Source organism: Ovis aries, chromosome 22 (genome assembly GCF_016772045.2).
Source record: "Ovis aries strain OAR_USU_Benz2616 breed Rambouillet chromosome 22, ARS-UI_Ramb_v3.0, whole genome shotgun sequence".
Taxonomy (NCBI): Eukaryota; Metazoa; Chordata; class Mammalia; order Artiodactyla; family Bovidae; genus Ovis; species Ovis aries.
This window is the reverse complement of record NC_056075.1, coordinates 18,351,221-18,369,245: the sequence shown is the minus strand read 5'-3', so window position 1 is coordinate 18,369,245 and position 18,025 is coordinate 18,351,221. Positions and strand designations below refer to the sequence as shown.

Genomic DNA, 18,025 nt, shown 5'->3' with positions numbered 1-18,025 from the left:
TAGAGGCTGCCACAGCCACAGGGGCAGGCTTTGGAGGCAGCGCTGATGAGCCCTGTAGGATGGGGTCTTGGAGGACGGAAACTGTCCGAAGGAGGAGGTTGGGAGTCAGAGTGTTCAAGGTGAGTATGGTCAAACTCTGTCAAACCCTTCTCATCTTTAAGACCTCCTGCAAGTCTCAACTCCTTGTGTAAGAGTGAAAGATTCTCTCCTACCTCTGAATGCTTAGAGCTTTCATTATACCCTGCATTCGGCAGTTAATGATCTTGTTATTGTCTTTTGTGTTACAGACTTTAGTGCCTACTGTAGGAAAACTGTTGTTCTTTTCGGTAATTTTAAAATATAGTGATAGATAAAAAAGGAACAGTTTTGTCAGAAGTCCACAAGTTTTGTGATCTACTTCATAAATAATTTTAAAAGTATGGAGTGAGTTAATGACAATACATTTTATAATGGGAAATGTGTTAGTATCAAACTATAAAACTGTATAAAGCCATAGCTTCTAAGATAACCAGATGAAAACATAAATAACAATATCAGTTATGAAATTAAATACAGGCGATTTGTCAAGCTGAACTATGAGACTGAACAACTGCTGTATGTGTCTTAATTATATCAGTACATTTGGGAAGGGGCAAACTTCATTAATTTAGGAACTATAAAGAATGACATTGGGATTACATAATGTAGAAGTTCTTCGCTTGTTTTATTTTTATGCTGAACACAATTGCAAGGATAAAACCAAGAATGTTAAAAACAATGAAATTTAAAAAAAACTCACCAAATAACAGGAAACTAACAATTAGGAGAAGATGAGAAGCCAAGGAAGTGTACAGCAATAGTATTTAGTAACATTCTTGACATTATCTTCAAATACTTTCTGTTGTCTACGAAAGTCAAGCGTTAATCAGAGAAAGCTACGTGCACTATAATAAGCCCTTTGAAATCTGACTAGGTTTTTTTTTTTTTTTTTTTAAATCTGACTAGCTTTTGTATGGTGAAGTCTGTTTATCATTTTAAAGTTTTCTGAATTTTGGAATCTCTACAGTCTCTCACTGGTGGCAATAATAGTTTTTTTTTTTCACTCAAATAACAAGGTCTGCTTTAATTTTTTTCCTTTGATCAGGTCATTTTGTAGTAGTTATCCTTATGACCAAGCTCTCCTTATTAGATCTGCTATTCAATCTGCTGCTTTTGTCAGGATGACCCTAAGCAAGAGATCAGTCATTTTTCAATCTGGATTTTTCATCAAATAAATACGGCTTTTAAATATTAAAAATAAATGTACCAGTATGAAGCATACACTTATGTCATTGTGTTAAATTTTCATTAAAACTTAAATTGAGAGTGTGTGTATTAAGGTGTGTATGGAGGATAAAGCCTAAATTTTTCAAAGCAAAAATATTTTTTACTGACACAATAGTTTCTTTTTAGGAGTTAAGAAATAAAAAGTGGTCCAGTAGTTAGGTCTCTGCTTTCACTGCCAAGGTCCCAGGTTCAATCCCTGGTTGGGGAACTAAGATCTCATAAGCCCCGAGATATGGCCAAAAAGAAATAAAATAACTTTTTAAAAGTGTTGGGATATCCCAATTAAAAGAAATTGGAATATTTAAATTTAAAAAAATTCATGCACCATAAAATTTCATATATTAGAATCCATCTTTTCAATATCACATATCTCAACAGTTGGTATCATTCAGAAAGTGTTGAGTGAGAAAACCCAAAGTGGTGGTTGCTTAAGATTTACCACAGTGGAAAAAGCCTCATAATTACTTCCAATTTCAAAAGAGTTTTAGCAAATACCCAAAGATCTCTTTAAAATAATAACAGTTAAAGGACTAGCATCTATGTGCAAATGCAGTGAAAGAAAAATTGTTTGCAACCGAATTTTCAAGACCTCTGACAGGGGCTTCTGGGTGCCTATGTGCTAACTGCACCTATAGCTGACCATTTGTATTTTTGAAAATAGAGATAGTGGAAAACAAAATAGCATCTTATAGTATTCAGTGAAATTTAACCTTTTGGGCGCCACAGACTTAGTTTAGTTTGTTTTAGTTTGTTCCTGTACCTTACAGCTTCTTAAAATTATAAAGAACTAGGTAGATCACCAGAGAAGGCAGTGGCACCCCACTCCAGTACTCTTGCCTGGAAAATCCCATGGGCGGAGGAGCCTGGTAGGCTGCAGTCCATGTCGTCACAAAGAGTCGGACACGACTGAGCGACTTCACTTTCCCTTTTCACTTTCATGCATTGGAGAAGGAAATGGCAACCCACTCCAGTGTTCTTGCCCAGAGAATCCCAGGGCCGGGGGAGCCTGGTGGGCTGCCGTCTGTGGGGTCGCACAGAGTCGGACACGACTGAAGCGACTTAGCAGCAGCAGCAGCAGGTAGATCACAATTAGTTTGAATTTAAATGACACGTGAGTAACTGATTTCTTGTTTGGCTAATATGTGCCTCAGAAAAGCAACTCACTTTCTTATGCTAGCTGATGAAGAGACTTACTATTAGGTTCATTGAGTACTGACTAAGAGATTAAAACTCTTAAGAATTTTCAATATGTGAAGTTGTATAGATATGAACAGTCATGTGCCAGAGCAAAAGCATTAGCAGTCTCTTGGATAGTATCATTCTGGACTTTGAAAGAAGTGGATTTAGAAGTAGTCTTTTGAAAGGTAATCTGATCATAGGTAGAAATCCTTTGGTTTTAATTGCCTGAGACTCATGGCATTTAAAGTCTATAGGAAAAGAGTCTCCCGAAGCTTTGACTGTACTTTTTTGAGGGGTAAACAGCTTTTATGTAATGATAAGAGAGATACTCTTTTGTCAGTTAAGCATCCTATAGAACTTTCTCCAAATAAATAGGGAATTTTTATGTTATTTTTCCAGTACAAAGTAAACTTTCTTCCAATTGTTTGCCAGTCTTGATGACAAAAAGTAAGTGAAGTGGCAGCAACAGAATTAATACCAATTCTGTGACACCCAAAGGGATAAAAATTGACAAATTAAATATATGTTAATTAACTTGCATTATTGGTACTCAGAGGAAGACAAATTAGTCTTTTAGACTGAGAACTTTCCATTGTCATTTCATAGGGTTAAAATTTTGACCACATTTGCAGAATGTTTAGGTTAAGAGGGTAAACGATCAGGAATTCCTTCATGTGCCACTTTAATTCAGATAAAGTTGCTCTAACAGTCTGAAATTAGTTCAAGTTGGGATCAAATAAAGGGGCCAAATATATTTTTGTAGACTACTGAAGTCTAAATTAGTGATAAGAGGTCCATATTACTAAACCCTGGACAGCCACTCTTAAGAGCAGATCTTGGGATGTAAGTGTTTCAAAATTTTTGTTTAAGGAATTGAATATTATTTCCTGAAAAACTGTGGTACTACTTATCAACCTTAACCTGTGTTATAAAAAACCTGCCGGCTTGAACACCTGGAGCCTGCTTTATCCTTTTTGTTTATGTACAACTTTCATACCAGTTTAACTTTGGCAGGTAGAAAAAGGGAGAAATAATAGCCTCTTGTTTAATACTTGTATGTATTCAAATCTAACAGCTCTTCAATAAAGTGACACATTTAAAGCCATGTTTCACAGCTAAGGTTGAAAACATAGTAAGAGAGTGCATACTTCTCTCAGGGTGGTAAGTCAGGTTTAAACAACTTTAAATATAGCTCATATTTTGAAAGATGTTGCCAAGATTGTGGTTCTTGGAGAACAAATCAAGTTAAGCAATTCACTAGGGAGGAAACATTTAGTTTTGTGGGTATGCATTTTTGGTAGTAGTCAGCCAAAAGATACATCTGTAGGATACAGGTTGTTTTTTTTTTTTTCCCCCACTGCCTTGAATTTTACAGATTCATGGGTTCAAAATGCCTAAAAGCATTTGCATTTCATTTTTATGTAATTGATTTTTCAGCTGTGGATTTTGTTTCCAGTCCTTCACTAAGCATATCACCTTACATGTAGAGTTCCATCTAGTGGTAAAAGTAATCACTGCAGACTATTAGTATTAAAAAATACCCTTTTTAAGGGATAAGTCTTGCCTCTGTTACTCTTTGGGATGGTTGCTTAGTATATGCTTTTTTTTTTCTTCTATTCTTATAGTCCTTTATTTTAATTTTAAAAAAATTTATTTATTTTAATTGGAGGCTAATTACCTTACAATATTGTGGTGGTTTTTGCCATACATCGACATGGATTAGCCACAGGTGTACATGTGTACCCCCATGCTGAACCCCCCTTCCAGCTTCTTCCCCATCCCAATCCCTCTGCTTTGTCCCAGAGCACTGGCTTTGAATGCCCTGGTATATGCTCTTAAATACTGAAGTCTTTGCTATCTCTGTTTGCCTTTATACTTAACTACTAATTCTCCTGGTACTAGCCATCTATGCAAAAACTTTTATGATGAGAAAATTAACCTTTAGTATATACTGTATTTTGATTTTCTATGATATTTACATCAAATTGTAGCAAGATTTAGGTCAAATCTATACTTGGTATTTTAAAAAAATTGTCATGAAAGATATTGGTTATATGTACAATATAATCAATACTCTTTCTAATACCCAGCTTCAACAAATGTCAGCATTTTTCATATTTACTTCAAATGAATCACTCCTGTTTCCCCACAGCCTAATACTTTTTCCCAAAACAGTGCTAGCACCCTAGAAACTCTCCTTATGCCCTCTTGTCTTCTCATAATCACTAACCCCCAAAGGTAACCATTATCCTGAATGGTAAATACATCTTTGCTTCTCTCTACAATTTGCTACTTAAGCAAGTATAATTCTTCCTTGCTTTACAATAGAGTTGAAAAAATTCATTTAATACACCCAACCTATTGAACATGATAGCTTAGCCTAGCCTAACTTAAACATGCTCAGACCACTCATATTAGCCTGTAGCCAGAATCATTTAACACAAAGACTATTTTATAATAAAGTATTGAATATCTCATGTACTATATTGAATACTGTATTGAAAGTCAAAAACCAGAATGGTTGTAAATGTTTTGGTTTACTCTCATGACCTCGTGGCTACCTGGGAGCTGTGGCTCGTTGCTGCTGTCCAGCATCACAAAACAGTGTTGTACATATCGCTAGCCCAGGAAAAGATCAGAATTCAAAAATTTGAAGTAGAGTTTCTAGTGAATGCATATTGCTTTCACACCATCATAGAGTTAACAGTTGTAAGTTGAACCATTGTAAATTGGAGACTTATCTCTAGAAACTATATTTTTTGTCTGTTTTTAAAATTTGATATGAATAGCACTATATAGTAAGTAGTTTGTGTGTCTGTGTGTGTGTATGAGAGAGAGAGAGAGAAGGACATCTTTTGCTCAGTTATCTGTGAGATTCATTCATGATTGTGTATGTAACTGGACTTTGTCCTTTTTCATTGCTATAAAATCTGCCATTATTGAAGAATCTGCCTGCCAGTGCAGGAGACATGGGTTTGATCCCTGATCCAGGAAGATCTCACATGCTGCGGAGTAACTAAGCTCATGGGCCGCAACTATTGAACCTGTGCTCTAGAGTCCAGGAGCGGCAACTACTGAGCCCTTGCTCTGCAGCTACTGAAGCCGGGGAGCCTGTGCTCCAGAACAAGAGGAGAAACTGCAGTGAGAAACCTATGCACTGCAATGAAGAGTAGCCCTTGCTCGCTACAACTAGAGAAACATCCAGTACACGGAAGACCCAGTACAGCCAAAAATGAATCCATACATAAATAAAAATTTTAAAAAATTGCTATTATATATGCCACATTTTAAAAACCATTCTGCTGGACATTTTGCTTCCAGTTTTGGCTGCTTAGAAATTAATGTATCAGTGAACATTCTTGCTTGGGATTTTTGGTGCCCATGTTGCTGCATGCACATGCTAGGCATGTTTTTAGAATTGTTGCTCATAGGGTATACATGTTCATTAATACTGTAGATAAGATGAAATAGTTATAGCCCCACTATCTGTATAAAAGAGTTACTTTATGGTTAGAGTTACTTTATAGTTAGAATTATTTTCTCTAATTCTTGGTATTGTCCATTTTAGCCATTCTGTTGGATGATAGTATGTCATTGATTTTTAATTTGCAGTTCTTTGATGTCTAGTGGTATTGAGTAGTTTTTAAAATGACAGTTTCTTGAAATCTCATGCTTGTTTTTCTGTTGGTTATTTATTTATTTTTTCATTTTGATTACACGAAGTCTGTATATATTCAGGGTATGAGCCTTTTTTGACCATATATATTGTAGATATATTTTCCCACCATATATTTTGTAGATATATTTTTCACTTTCTTAATGGTATCTTTTGATAACATAGTTCTTATTTTAATGAACTCAAATGTATTGAGCTTTTTCTTTGTGGTTGCTTATTCAGCAACGCTGAAGAAGCTGAAGTTGAACGGTTCTAGGAAGACCTACAAGACCTTTTAGAACTAACACCCAAAAAAGATGTCCTTTTCGTTATAGGGGACTGGAATGCAAAAGTAGGAAGTCAAGAAACACCTGGAGTAACAGGCAAATTTGGCCTTGGAATATGGAACGAAGCAGGACAAAGACTAATAGAGTTTTGCCAGAAAATGTACTGGTCATAGCAAACACCCTCTTCCAACAACACAAGAGAAGACTCTACACATGGACATCACCAGATGGTCAACACCAAAATCAGATTGATTATGTTCTTTGCAGCCATAGATAGAGAAGCTCTATACAGTCAATAAAAACAAGACCAGGAGCTGACTGTGGCTCAGATCATGAACTCCTTATTGTCAAATTCAGACTGAAATTGAAGAAAGTAGGAAAAACCACTAGACCATTCAGGTATGACCTAAATCAAATCCCTTATGATTATACAGTGGAAGTGAGAAATAGATTTAAGGGACTAGATCTGATAGGTAGAGTGCCTGATGAACTATGGACAGAGGTTTGTGACATTGTACAGGAGACGGGGATCAAGACCATCCCCATGGAAAAGAAATGCAAAAAAGCAAAATGGCTGTCTGGGGAGGCCTTACAAATAGCTGAGAAAAGAAGAGAAGCGAAAAGCAAAGGAGAAGAGGAAAGATATAAGCATCTGAATGCAAAGTTCCAAGGAATAGCAAGAAGAGATAGGAAAGCCTTCCTCAGCGATCAATGCAAAGAAATAGAGAAAAACAACAGAATGGGAAAGACTAGAGATCTCTTCGAGAAAATTAGAGATAACCAAGGGGAACATTTCATGCAAAGATGGGCTTGATAAAGGACAGAAATGGTATGGACCTAACAGAAGCAGAAGATATTAAGAAGAGGTGGCAAGAATACACAGAAGAACTGTACAAAAAAGATCTTCATGACCCAGATAATCCCGATGGTGTGATCACTCAACTAGAGCCAGACATCCTGGAATGTGAAGTCAAGTGGGCCTTAGAAAGCATCACTACGAACAAAGCTAGTGGAGGTGATGGAATTCCAGTTGAGCTATTTCAAATCCTGGAAGATGATGCTATGAAAGTGCTGCATTCAATATGCCAGCAAATTTGGAAAACTCAGCAGTGGCCACAGGACTGGAAAAGGTCAGTTTTCATTCTAATCTCAAAGAAAGGCAATGTCAAAGAACACTCAAACTACTGCACAATTGCACTCATCTCACACGCTAGTAAAGTGATGCTCAAAATTCTCCAAGCCAGGCTTCAGCAATACATGAATCGTGAACTTACAGGTGTTCAAGATGGTTTTAGAAAAGGCAGAGGAACCAGAGATCAAATTGCCAACATCCACTGGATCATGGAAAAAGCAAAAGAGTTCCAGAAAAACATTATTTCTGCTTTATTGACTATGCCAAAGCCTTTGACTGTGTGGATCACAATAAAGTGTGGAAAATTCTGAAAGAGATGGAAATACCAGACCACCTGACTTGCCTCTTGAGAAACCTATATGCAGGTCAGGAAGCAACAATTAGAACTGGACATGGAACAACAGACTGGTTCCCGATAGGAAAAGGAGTATGTCAAGGCTGTATATTGTTATCCTGCTTATTTAACTTATATGCAGAATACATCATGAGAAACGCTAGACTGGAAGAAACACAAGCTGGGATCAAGATTGCCGGGAGAAATATCAATAACCTCAGGTATGCAGATGACACCACCCTTATGGCAGAAAGTGAAGAGGAGCTAAAAAGCCTCTTGATGAAAGTGAAAGAGGAGAGTGAAAAAGTTGGCTTAAAGCTCAACATTCAGAAAACGAAGATCATGGCATCTGGTCCCATCACTTCATGGCAAATAGATGGGAAAACAGTGGAAACAGTGTCAGACTTTATTTTTTTGGGCTCCAAAATCACTGCAGATGGTGACTGCAGCCATGAAATTAAGAGACACTTACTCCTTGGAAGGAAAGTTATGACCAACCTATATAGCATATTCAAAAGCAGAGACATTACTTTGCCGACTAAGGTCCGTCTAGTCAAGGCTATGGTTTTTCCAGTAGTCATGTATGGATGTGAGAGTTGGACTGTGAAGAAAGCTGAGCACTGAAGAATTGATGCTTTTGAACTGTGGTGTTGGAGAAGACTCTTGAGAGTCCCTTGGACTGCAAGGAGATCCAACCAGTCCATTCTGAAGGAGATCAGCCCTGGGATTTCTTTGGAAGGACTGATGCTAAAGCTGAAACTCCAGTACTTTGGCCACCTCATGCGAAGAGTTGACTCATTGGAAAAGACTCTGATGCTGGGAGGGATTGGGGGCAGGAGGAGAAAGGGACGACAGAGGATGAGATGGCTGGATGGCATCACTGACTTGATGGACGTGAGTTTGAGTGAACTCCGGGAGTTGATGATGGACAGGGAGGCCCGGCATGCTGCGATTCATGGGGTCGCAATGAGTCGGACACGACTGAGCGACTGAACTGAAGAAAGATAGCTGTAATTCATTAGGTGGACATATGGAACTGTTTTGGAGAAGGCAATGGCACCCCACTCCAGTACTCTTGCCTGGAAAATCCCATGGACGGAGGAGCCTGGTGGGCTGCAGTCCATGGGGTCGCTAAGTGTCGGACATGACTGAGTGACTTCACTTTCATTTTTCACTTTCATGCATTGGAGAAGGAAATGGCAATCCCCTCCAGTGTTCTTGCCTGGAGAATCCCAGGGACGGGGGAGCCTGGTGGGCTGCTGTCTGTGGGGTCGCGCAGAGTCGGACACGACTGAAGCGACTTAGTAGCAGCAGCATAGTGACATAGGTGTCAATTTTCACTTTTTCCCCCTATAGTTATCCAGATGGCTCAGCACCATTCAATGAAAAGGTCATTCATTCCCCACTGATTTGTAGCACCTTATCCTGAGTCCAGTAAAGAAGAAAGGAAGTAATAAAGATCAGAACAGAAGTTAGTGAAATAAATACCAAGCATGTAATAGAGGAATTCAGAAAACCCCCAAACTGGAACCTTGACAATGTTAATAAAAATTGATAAATCTCTAATAAGATCCATAAATTAAAAAAAAATTACCAGTATCAGGAACAAGGACGAGCAGATCACTGTGGAACCTGGACATGTTAATAAGTTCCTCAGAGACTATTACAAACAAGTTTATGCCAGTAAAGAAATACACAACTTATCAAAATTAACACAAAAAGAAATAGAAAATTTGAATAGTTCTGTAACACAAAATAAATTGAATATATATAATATAATTAAAAACCTTACAAAGAAAACTCTAGGTCCACATGACTTCATCAGCCAATTCCATCACTTAAGGAAGCTTAAACTTTTTCAGAAAATAGAAAAATAGGACACAGTCCCCAACGCACTTTGATAGGCCAGCACAAACTTGGTATAAAACCCGATGGAGAAAAATATAAGAAAGGACAATTCCATGATAATCTCACTTGGGACATATGTGGAGAAACCTAAACAAACAATCAGCAAACCAAACTCAGCAGTATATAAGAATGATAAAACGTCATTACAATATTGGGTTTATTCTAGAAATACCCAGTTGGTTTAGCCTTAATTAGTGCCATTCACTACATAAACAAAGGAGAAAAATTATATGATTCTCAACAAATTTTCATAATACTAAGCACATACTCATGCGAAATGCTGGGCTGGATGAAGCACAAGCTGGAATCAAGATTGCAGGGAGAAATGTCAGTCACCTCGGATATGCAGATGACACCACCCTTACAGCAGAAAGTGAAGAAGAACTAAAGAGCCTCTTGATCAAAGCAAAAGATAAGAGTGAAAAAGTTGGCTTAAAACTCAACATTGAGAAAACTTAAGATCATGGCATCTGGTCCCATCACTTCATGGCAAATAGATGGGACAGACAATGGAAACAGTGACAGATTTAATTTTTTGGGCCCCAAAATCACTGCAGATGGTGACTGTAGCCATGAAATTAAAAGACACTTACTCATTGGCAGGAAAGCTATGACCAACCTAGACAGCATATTAAAAAGCAGAAATATTATTTTGCCAACAAAGGTCTGTCTAGTCAAAGCTATGGTTTTTCCGGTAGTCATGTATGGATGTGAGAGTTGGACTGTGAAGAAAGCTGAGCGCCGAAGAATTGATGCTTTTGAACTGTGGTGTTGGAGAAGACTCTTGGAGTCCCTTGGACTGCAAGGAGATCCAGCCAGTCCATTCTAAAAGAAATCAGTCCTGAATATTCATTGGAAGGACTGATGCTGAAGCTACAACTCCTAATCTTTGGCCACCTGATGCGAAGAACAGACTCACTAGAAAAGACCGTGATGCTGGGAAAGATTGAAGGCAGGAGGAGAAGGGGACGACCGAGGATGAGAAGGTTGGATGGCATCACTGACTCAATGGACATGAGTTTGAGTAAGCTCTGGGAGTTGGTGATGGATAGGAAAGCCTGATGTGCTGCAGTCCATGGGGTCGCAAAGAGTTGGACATCACTGAGTGACTGAACTGAAGCACAGACTTAGGATAATAAATAAATAACCCTAAGCAAAGTAATAAGAAGATACTACCCTAATCTGGTATCACCTGAATCTGATAGGCTTCCCTGGTGGCTCAGCTGGTAAAGAATCTGCCTGTAAAGTGGGAGACCTGGGTTCGATCCCTGGGTTGGGAACATCAGGAGAGGGGAACGGCTACCTACTCCAGTATCCTGGCCCGGAGAATTCCAAGGACTGTTCAGTCCTGGGGGTTGCAAAGAGTCGGACATGAGTGAGCGACTTTCACTTTCACTGAATCTGATAGTTTATGCCAAAATGATAGATGGGGGAAGATACCGTTTTTCAATTTGCTTTACCTTTTTAACTTCTAAAGTTAAGATTATTTTCATATTTATTAGTTATTTAGACCCTATTGGTCATATCTTTTGACTAATTTTCTTTGAGTGTTTTTCTTATAAATTTTAGTCATATTGATAAGTTCTGAATACTAATCCTTTTTATGAATAAAAGTTTTTTTCAGCTTATGGCTTATCTTTTATTAATAATTAAAAAATGTAAATTTATTTATTATGAGTGAGTAGTGTTAATATGTTCACTTGAATCAAAAATCCAGAAAATACAAAACAACATACAGTGAAAAGTTTCTCTCCCACTCCTGTCCTTTCATCCAGTTCCCCTCTCTAGAGGTACTGTGACTTCATTTTTTAAGAACTTTGTTTATAATATCATTTGTTGAACAGACATTTAAAATTTTGATTTAGTTAAATGTTTCAGTCTTTTGTTTGTGGATTGTACATTTTATGTTGTGTTTAAGAATGCTTTCCTCTGCCTCATTAATTTATTTTTTTCCAAGTTTGACTTTTTATATTTAGATCTTTATTCTGTCTGGAATTTATTTTTTGTGTAGGGATCTCTCTTCCCTTTATGTGCTTGTCCTTATACTCTTATATTGTGTGACTGTTTTGTCTAATACAGTGTTCAATGTGACGGGAGACTGTTGTTGAGCTTCATCTACGTGTTGGCAAATATAATTAACTGGTCCAGTTTTTAATTTCTATTTTGTTCCTACTTGCAGATGAATGCTTAAGAGTCCTAAGAAATGCTGCCTTTCAGGCCACATAATGTGCCTTGTGTCCTCTAACTTATCTGGAATTTGTGTAGGCTGTGATAGGGCAAGGAAAGGAGGGTTTCTTTGTTACAGCGAACAAGGAGAAAGTTTTTTTCCTGTCTCTTCGATTTACCAATGCCTCATCAGAAGCTTTCAGCACTTATGTAAGATATTAATTTTTTTCTTAAACTTGAACAAACTTTACAGTTCATTTTAAAATTAGTTACTGTAGAGGGAGGAAGTGGTTTTTGCTTAATAATAGTATTTATTTATTTATTTATTTCCTTTAGCCCTTCTCTGAAGTTCTTGACCATGTTCCTTGATATTCTTAGCTTTACATTGTGGTACTATGTATTCCATGGAAAGAGACTACTGCACTTTGTGATATGGGGATACTTTAAAACCATAACCTACTATATCTGTCTTTTCCTTCTCTTATCTTCCATTTTACTTCTTTTTTAACCATTTCTCTCCAGTTTTGTCTTACCACATACTCCACTCAGAAAAAGTGAGGAAGAGGACAAAAAAAGAATTAGGTTAAAGAAATTAAAGTGAGACAAAACAAAAGTGAATGATTATGGGAAGGAAAGGGAGAAAAAGCGGAAGGGGAAAAGAAACTGAGCTTGCTTACTGGTTACTTCTGGGTTAGGACTCTTTAGGTATCTTTTTCTTGTATTCCTTGTAAATAGGTAGGGGCAGCCTTGAACTTACTCATTCTCCCACCTCTTCTAACGGTGAGGGAACAGACTGCAAGGCAGCAAGGATTCTGTTGAGAAGCACTGTATGCAGGGTTTTGTGCTTCTGGCTCCTTTCTGCTAGTGTCTTTGATCCAGTTTAGTGCCTGAAGGTCAACTCTGATGTAAGTTTTGGAATCTCAACCGAGTCTTACTCTGGATATTAATAAACTGAAGGTCTGGAGGTTATATGTATGTATGTAGGTCTACTTTAGGAATATAATAGATGCTGTTAATGTACATTTATATGTTAGAATTAATTTGATCTAAATTTCTTTTCAGAATTAAGAGAGATGTGGAAGCCGTAAAAGCTTAGATTTGATAAATTGTAAGACTCTTGGTGCTGTTCCATTTCATGGTTTTCTGGCACTCTCAGTACAGCAGTAACTTCTCATTGGCAGTGATTATAAATAATAATCTATTGACTCATATCGTGACTGAAATAAGCCAACAGTTAAAATAAAAAGAGGCTTTGTCAATGACTTAGGATGAATATTCTTCTTAATTTTAATTGGCTCATATCATAATCATTGGCATCTTTAAATCACTGGCATCTTTAGCCTTAGTATGTAAAAAGGTTGAGGAAAGAGCATTTTTAGTTCTCTTTCTTAAGACTTTGGCTTGAGAACACATATTTATAATTTTTAAGTTTTATGTGAATTCTTATATTATCATTTTAGAGAAAAGAAAGAAATATAGTAGTCACCAACTGAAGACTTGGGCTGTTGATTAAAATTAGGTAATAACTTTTCAAGGACGTAGAGATGAACTCTGAAGTTTTAACCACACCTTGTTTTCATTATACAAATTAAAAATGATCTTTGTAAAATTTCCCTAGCTGTCCAGCGGTTAAGACTGTGTGCTTCCACTGCAGGGAAACTAGGATCCAAACATGCTGTGGGGAAAAAAAAAAAAAGAGAGATCCAGGTAGTATTGGTAAAGTGTCTTAGAGATTAGTTGTATTTAATATGTAGAGGTACCATTTTTCCTGGAACAGAGGTTTGGTAGCTAGGGTGTTGTGGAAACTTGTAAGTTGTGATTGTTTTATTGTGGGACTGTTTGATCGAGTCAGGTAAATTTCAGCTTTGCCTGACAGATGTTATCAGTTGTTCTTTCTAGCTTGTGTTACATCTGCTCATTGGTTGTATAGTAGATGACTGTTTATACAATAAGAATTAGAACAAGCCATTAGAGATAATTGATAATAGATACAAACAGGCGGTGATATCTCTGCTACAAGAGATGGAATAATACAATTCTTATATGTACATGTTAAAAGTAAAAAGAATTTAGTAATTACGTATTAGAAAACAATAAGGAAGAAAGTATTTCTGAGAGTCAAAGGAGCTTTTCCAGAAGTATAGCCCAGATAATGTAGGAGTGGAAAACCAGGTAAGATCGGGCCAACAGAACATATCTGCTGAGTATTACTCAGTGATAGGAGAGATAGAAGAAGCAAAATATGAATTTTTTTCTAAGTGCCTTAGAGTGGAAGGACCTTGAGCAAACTTTGGACTTAGATGATGGGCCAGAGACATCCAGAACGAAGGATTTTAAAATAAAACCTATTTCTGGACCTGGGCAAGGCTGAATGAATATCTGTTTTGTATACCTGTAAGTGCCTTCCATTCTAGTGAAGGCTTTTGGTTATGAGGAACAGAATCCAGGGATACTTGGCTCAACTGAAAGGGACTGATTATAAGGAAACACCTGTCTGTGTAGGGACCTAGGAACCAGAAAACCCTAAGGGTAGAGTAAATGTCTTCAAAATGTCTATTAGACTAGATATAGTTTTATCTCTTCAGTAGCCTCATCCTTACTGTCACGTGGTTTCTGTGGCATTTGCCAGTAGCCCGACTGTGGTACTATCAGCAATTGATCACTGGATGGGAAATACGATATAGTGCTGGCTGTACTCCCAAGAGGGGGCTTCCCTGGTGGCTCAGTGGTAAAGAATCTGCCTGCAATGCAGGAGACCCAGGAGACACAGTTTCAATACCTGGGTTGAGAAGATCTGGAAGAGGGCTTGGCAACGCACTCCAGTACTCTTGCCTGGAGAATCCCATGGAGAGAGAAGCCTGGCAGGCTACAGTCCATAGGGTCACACAGAGTCAGATGTGACTGAAACGACTGAGCATGTACATCTAAGAAGGCCTTAATTTAATGATTGCCCATTGCCATGTTAGGGGGAACAGCTGCAGGTCTGATGTTTTAAAAGTATTTATCAATGATGATGGTTTAGGGTTTAACTTTTAATAAGGAAATGTGGTCTACGTGGCTGCCAATTCTAAAATACTGTTAGACTCAGGAGGCTGTGCGGGTCTTATCTTCTTGTAAACTGAATGTGTCAAATTAAGAGGCAAATTCAGGTCATATCATAGAGGCTATCTGATGTCTTTTCTTTAAATTTCTAAGTATCTGTGTGGGTATAACCTAAACAACAGCAAGTCCCACTTGTCTCCTTTGTGCAGTCAACAGATTAAGTATTAGGTTTTCAAAAGACTGGTATATGCAGATGAGCCCACAGAAAGAATGAATGATTGTGTTGTTGAGGGGGAATGAAAAACGTGTATAAAAATGATCCTCTCAAAGATTCTTCTGTTTCATTGTTTTCAGTGAAGCTATCTGCAATTTTGTTATCTGCAATGACTCTTCCCTTCAAAGTCAGCCCATTATCTTCAATCCTGACTTTTTTGTGGAGAAGCTCCGGCATGAGAAACCCGAGGTGTTCACTGAGCTGGTGGTCAGCAATATTACAAGACTTATCGATCTGCCTGGAACCGAGCTGGCTCAGCTGATGGGAGAAGTGGACCTTAAGTTGCCTGGCGGGGCGGGCCCAGCATCAGGATTCTTCCGGTCTCTAATGTCTCTCAAGCGAAAGGGTAGGAATTGTGTTTGTGAAGGGGGCAGGTCTCAGTTGCTTCCTGGGCTCTACTCTGAACATTTGCACATTCATGGAGGAGTTACTATTATTGTAAAGCATTTTTTTTAGTCATTCTTTTTCATTACACGAATAGTAAATCTTTAAGTAATATTGATAAAAATTATAAAAATTACCTAGATTAATTAAAGCATATATATCAGTCTCCAGAAAATAGCATGATTAGTTTACATAGTTATCAGGAGCACCTTGATTTTCATGCTCTATTAATACTATACTAAAACAATATTAAAAGAACAAAGTTATACAGCTGGTGAATGCAGTAAAGAAAGTTAGACCATTTTTTAATTGTAGTAGTTCTCTAATGTTTTCATTCCATAGAATGCTTTGATAAGGCAAATATTAATACTTATGAATCACTCAAAAAACCTTCTCAGAAATAAGTTATTAGTTTTATATACATAAATTATGATTATTTATACTGTTTTTGATAAGATGTGAAAGAGATTCTATTTTGTTTTATTAAATATAAGGAAATCCCGAGGGCAGCAAAAAAGTTTAAACATAACAGGTTAGACCCTATACCAACTCTAGTGGATAATCTATCATGTTCTGATACTCATGGGTCTAAGTTCTATTTTTTGTTTGTTTTTAAATTAAATATCAATATTCCAAGTATTGTTAATTAAAGAAGAAGATGGTCTTTGCCTTCAGGGAACCTACTATCTAAGATTAAACTTGCAGAGAGTTGATTGAAAGGTGTTCTGATTGCATTTTCTGATGCACTTCCAACTCTATAAAGTTTTTTTGTACTGACCATGTGAACATACTTGCTCAACTGTAACATAGGATGCTTGAGGGGTATAATGATTTTAAGTATGCTGATTTTGTACTGTTTGTGGAAAATATAGCCTTGTTCTATTGTATGGCTTTTTTCAGAAAAAGGAGTAGTATTTGGATCCCCACTGACAGAGGAAGGCATTGCCCAGATATACCAACTAATTGAATATCTACACAAGAGTAAGACTACTTGAAATGTTTTCATTCTTTGTTAATGAACAGTTGTCAGTTTTCTGTTGGGAGCTTAATATCCTTGAGTTAGTAGGTGTCAGTTAACCATTAACAAAGACACTAATCAATGATAATTTCAGGTGGCATGTTTCTCGATAAATTTCCTTATAAATTTCATCTCATGTATTGATTTGCTTTATACTCTCAAACACACACACACATATACACAGACACATTAGATAGTGTCTGTGAAATCACATTTCACCTTCAATTAAGAGAGGCATTTCTTCTGGCAGAAATACATTGCTTCTGAAGAGTCTCAACATTTATTCCAGGGGTAATAATTTATTACCAAAGAGACCTTTCAACTCTAAAATTCTCTGATTAAAATACACTCAACTTAATTCCCTTTTCCCTTTTTTAGTAGTCATACTGGTTATGTCATTGCTTTAAGTACTTGGCACAGCTGAGTGTATATGCAGTGTGTGGCTTTATGTGATGCCATGATGAATTCAACACTAATGGTTATTTTTGGCTTGCTCTCCCTGGGACATTGTGCTGGGAGCTAGAGCAGAGGTTACCAACTGACAGCCTAAGGGCTTAAGTTATCTACTTTCATGTTTTGTTTGGCAAAGGATCAAGTTAAAAATAAAACTAGTTTCCAGTCTTTTAAAATGGGAAAAGTCCAGGTTTCCCGCTTTCTTTGGATAACAGGAAGATCTAGCATACTTGAGCTCTGTGGCCTCTGGGGTGCAGTCATCTGGAGCTCAGGTAGGTGCTTCCCAGTTTGTTAGGGTTCCTGTTCATTCATTTACTGTTGCCAGAGTGGCTGGTGGGCATTTCAACTTGGAAACCTGAATTAAGGAGCTATTCAAAGAAATGCATGCCTAAGCTGAAAACAGGAACTTTCATACTTCTACCAGATCAAACTGAAACAATGTGTCTCATCTTTTTTAACCCTTAGATTAGTTTAGAATCTAGGTTGAAGGGAAGAATGGTTTAGTTGGAATGACTCTGAGCTTCTGGCAGTCTCTTAGATGGAAAGGTGATCTGACCGATTAGAGTTTAATTCCTGGGGTAGTGCAGAGACCCTCGATTCATTTTAGGCTGGGAAACTGTTTATAGAAGCAATGAACCTCCACAGATGAACTCAGCCCCTCCAACAAAGTCTGGGATGGCTCATGGGAAGGGGACTTCAGGAAGACGTGGCTTTCCTTCCAGCTTATTTTTCAAGCTCTATTGTATATAAAATAGATAACCAACAAGGACCTACTGCATAGCACAGGGAACTATGCTTAATATTTTGTAATAACCTATAATGCAAAATGATCTAATATATATATATATATGGGTTTCCCTTGTGGTCAGCTAGTAAAGAATCCACCTG

At 37.4% G+C, this 18,025-nt stretch overlaps 1 protein-coding gene across 5 annotated transcripts in view; it reads left to right on the top strand.

The window, feature by feature from the left end:
• ARHGAP19 (Rho GTPase activating protein 19) overlaps positions 1-18,025 on the top strand; it is a 64,407-nt gene that overhangs the window by 11,550 nt on the left and 34,832 nt on the right. For 3 of the 5 annotated variants that reach the window (XM_042239077.2, XM_004020077.5, XM_042239078.2), the window contains exons 2-3: positions 15,363-15,628; positions 16,567-16,647. In XM_042239077.2, the coding sequence (XP_042095011.1) occupies positions 15,363-15,628; positions 16,567-16,647 (347 nt within the window). Of the gene's footprint in view, positions 1-12,130; positions 12,177-15,362; positions 15,629-16,566; positions 16,648-18,025 lie in introns of those variants that run through there. The other 2 variants (XM_060405113.1, XM_042239076.2) reach the window with 1 other exon arrangement.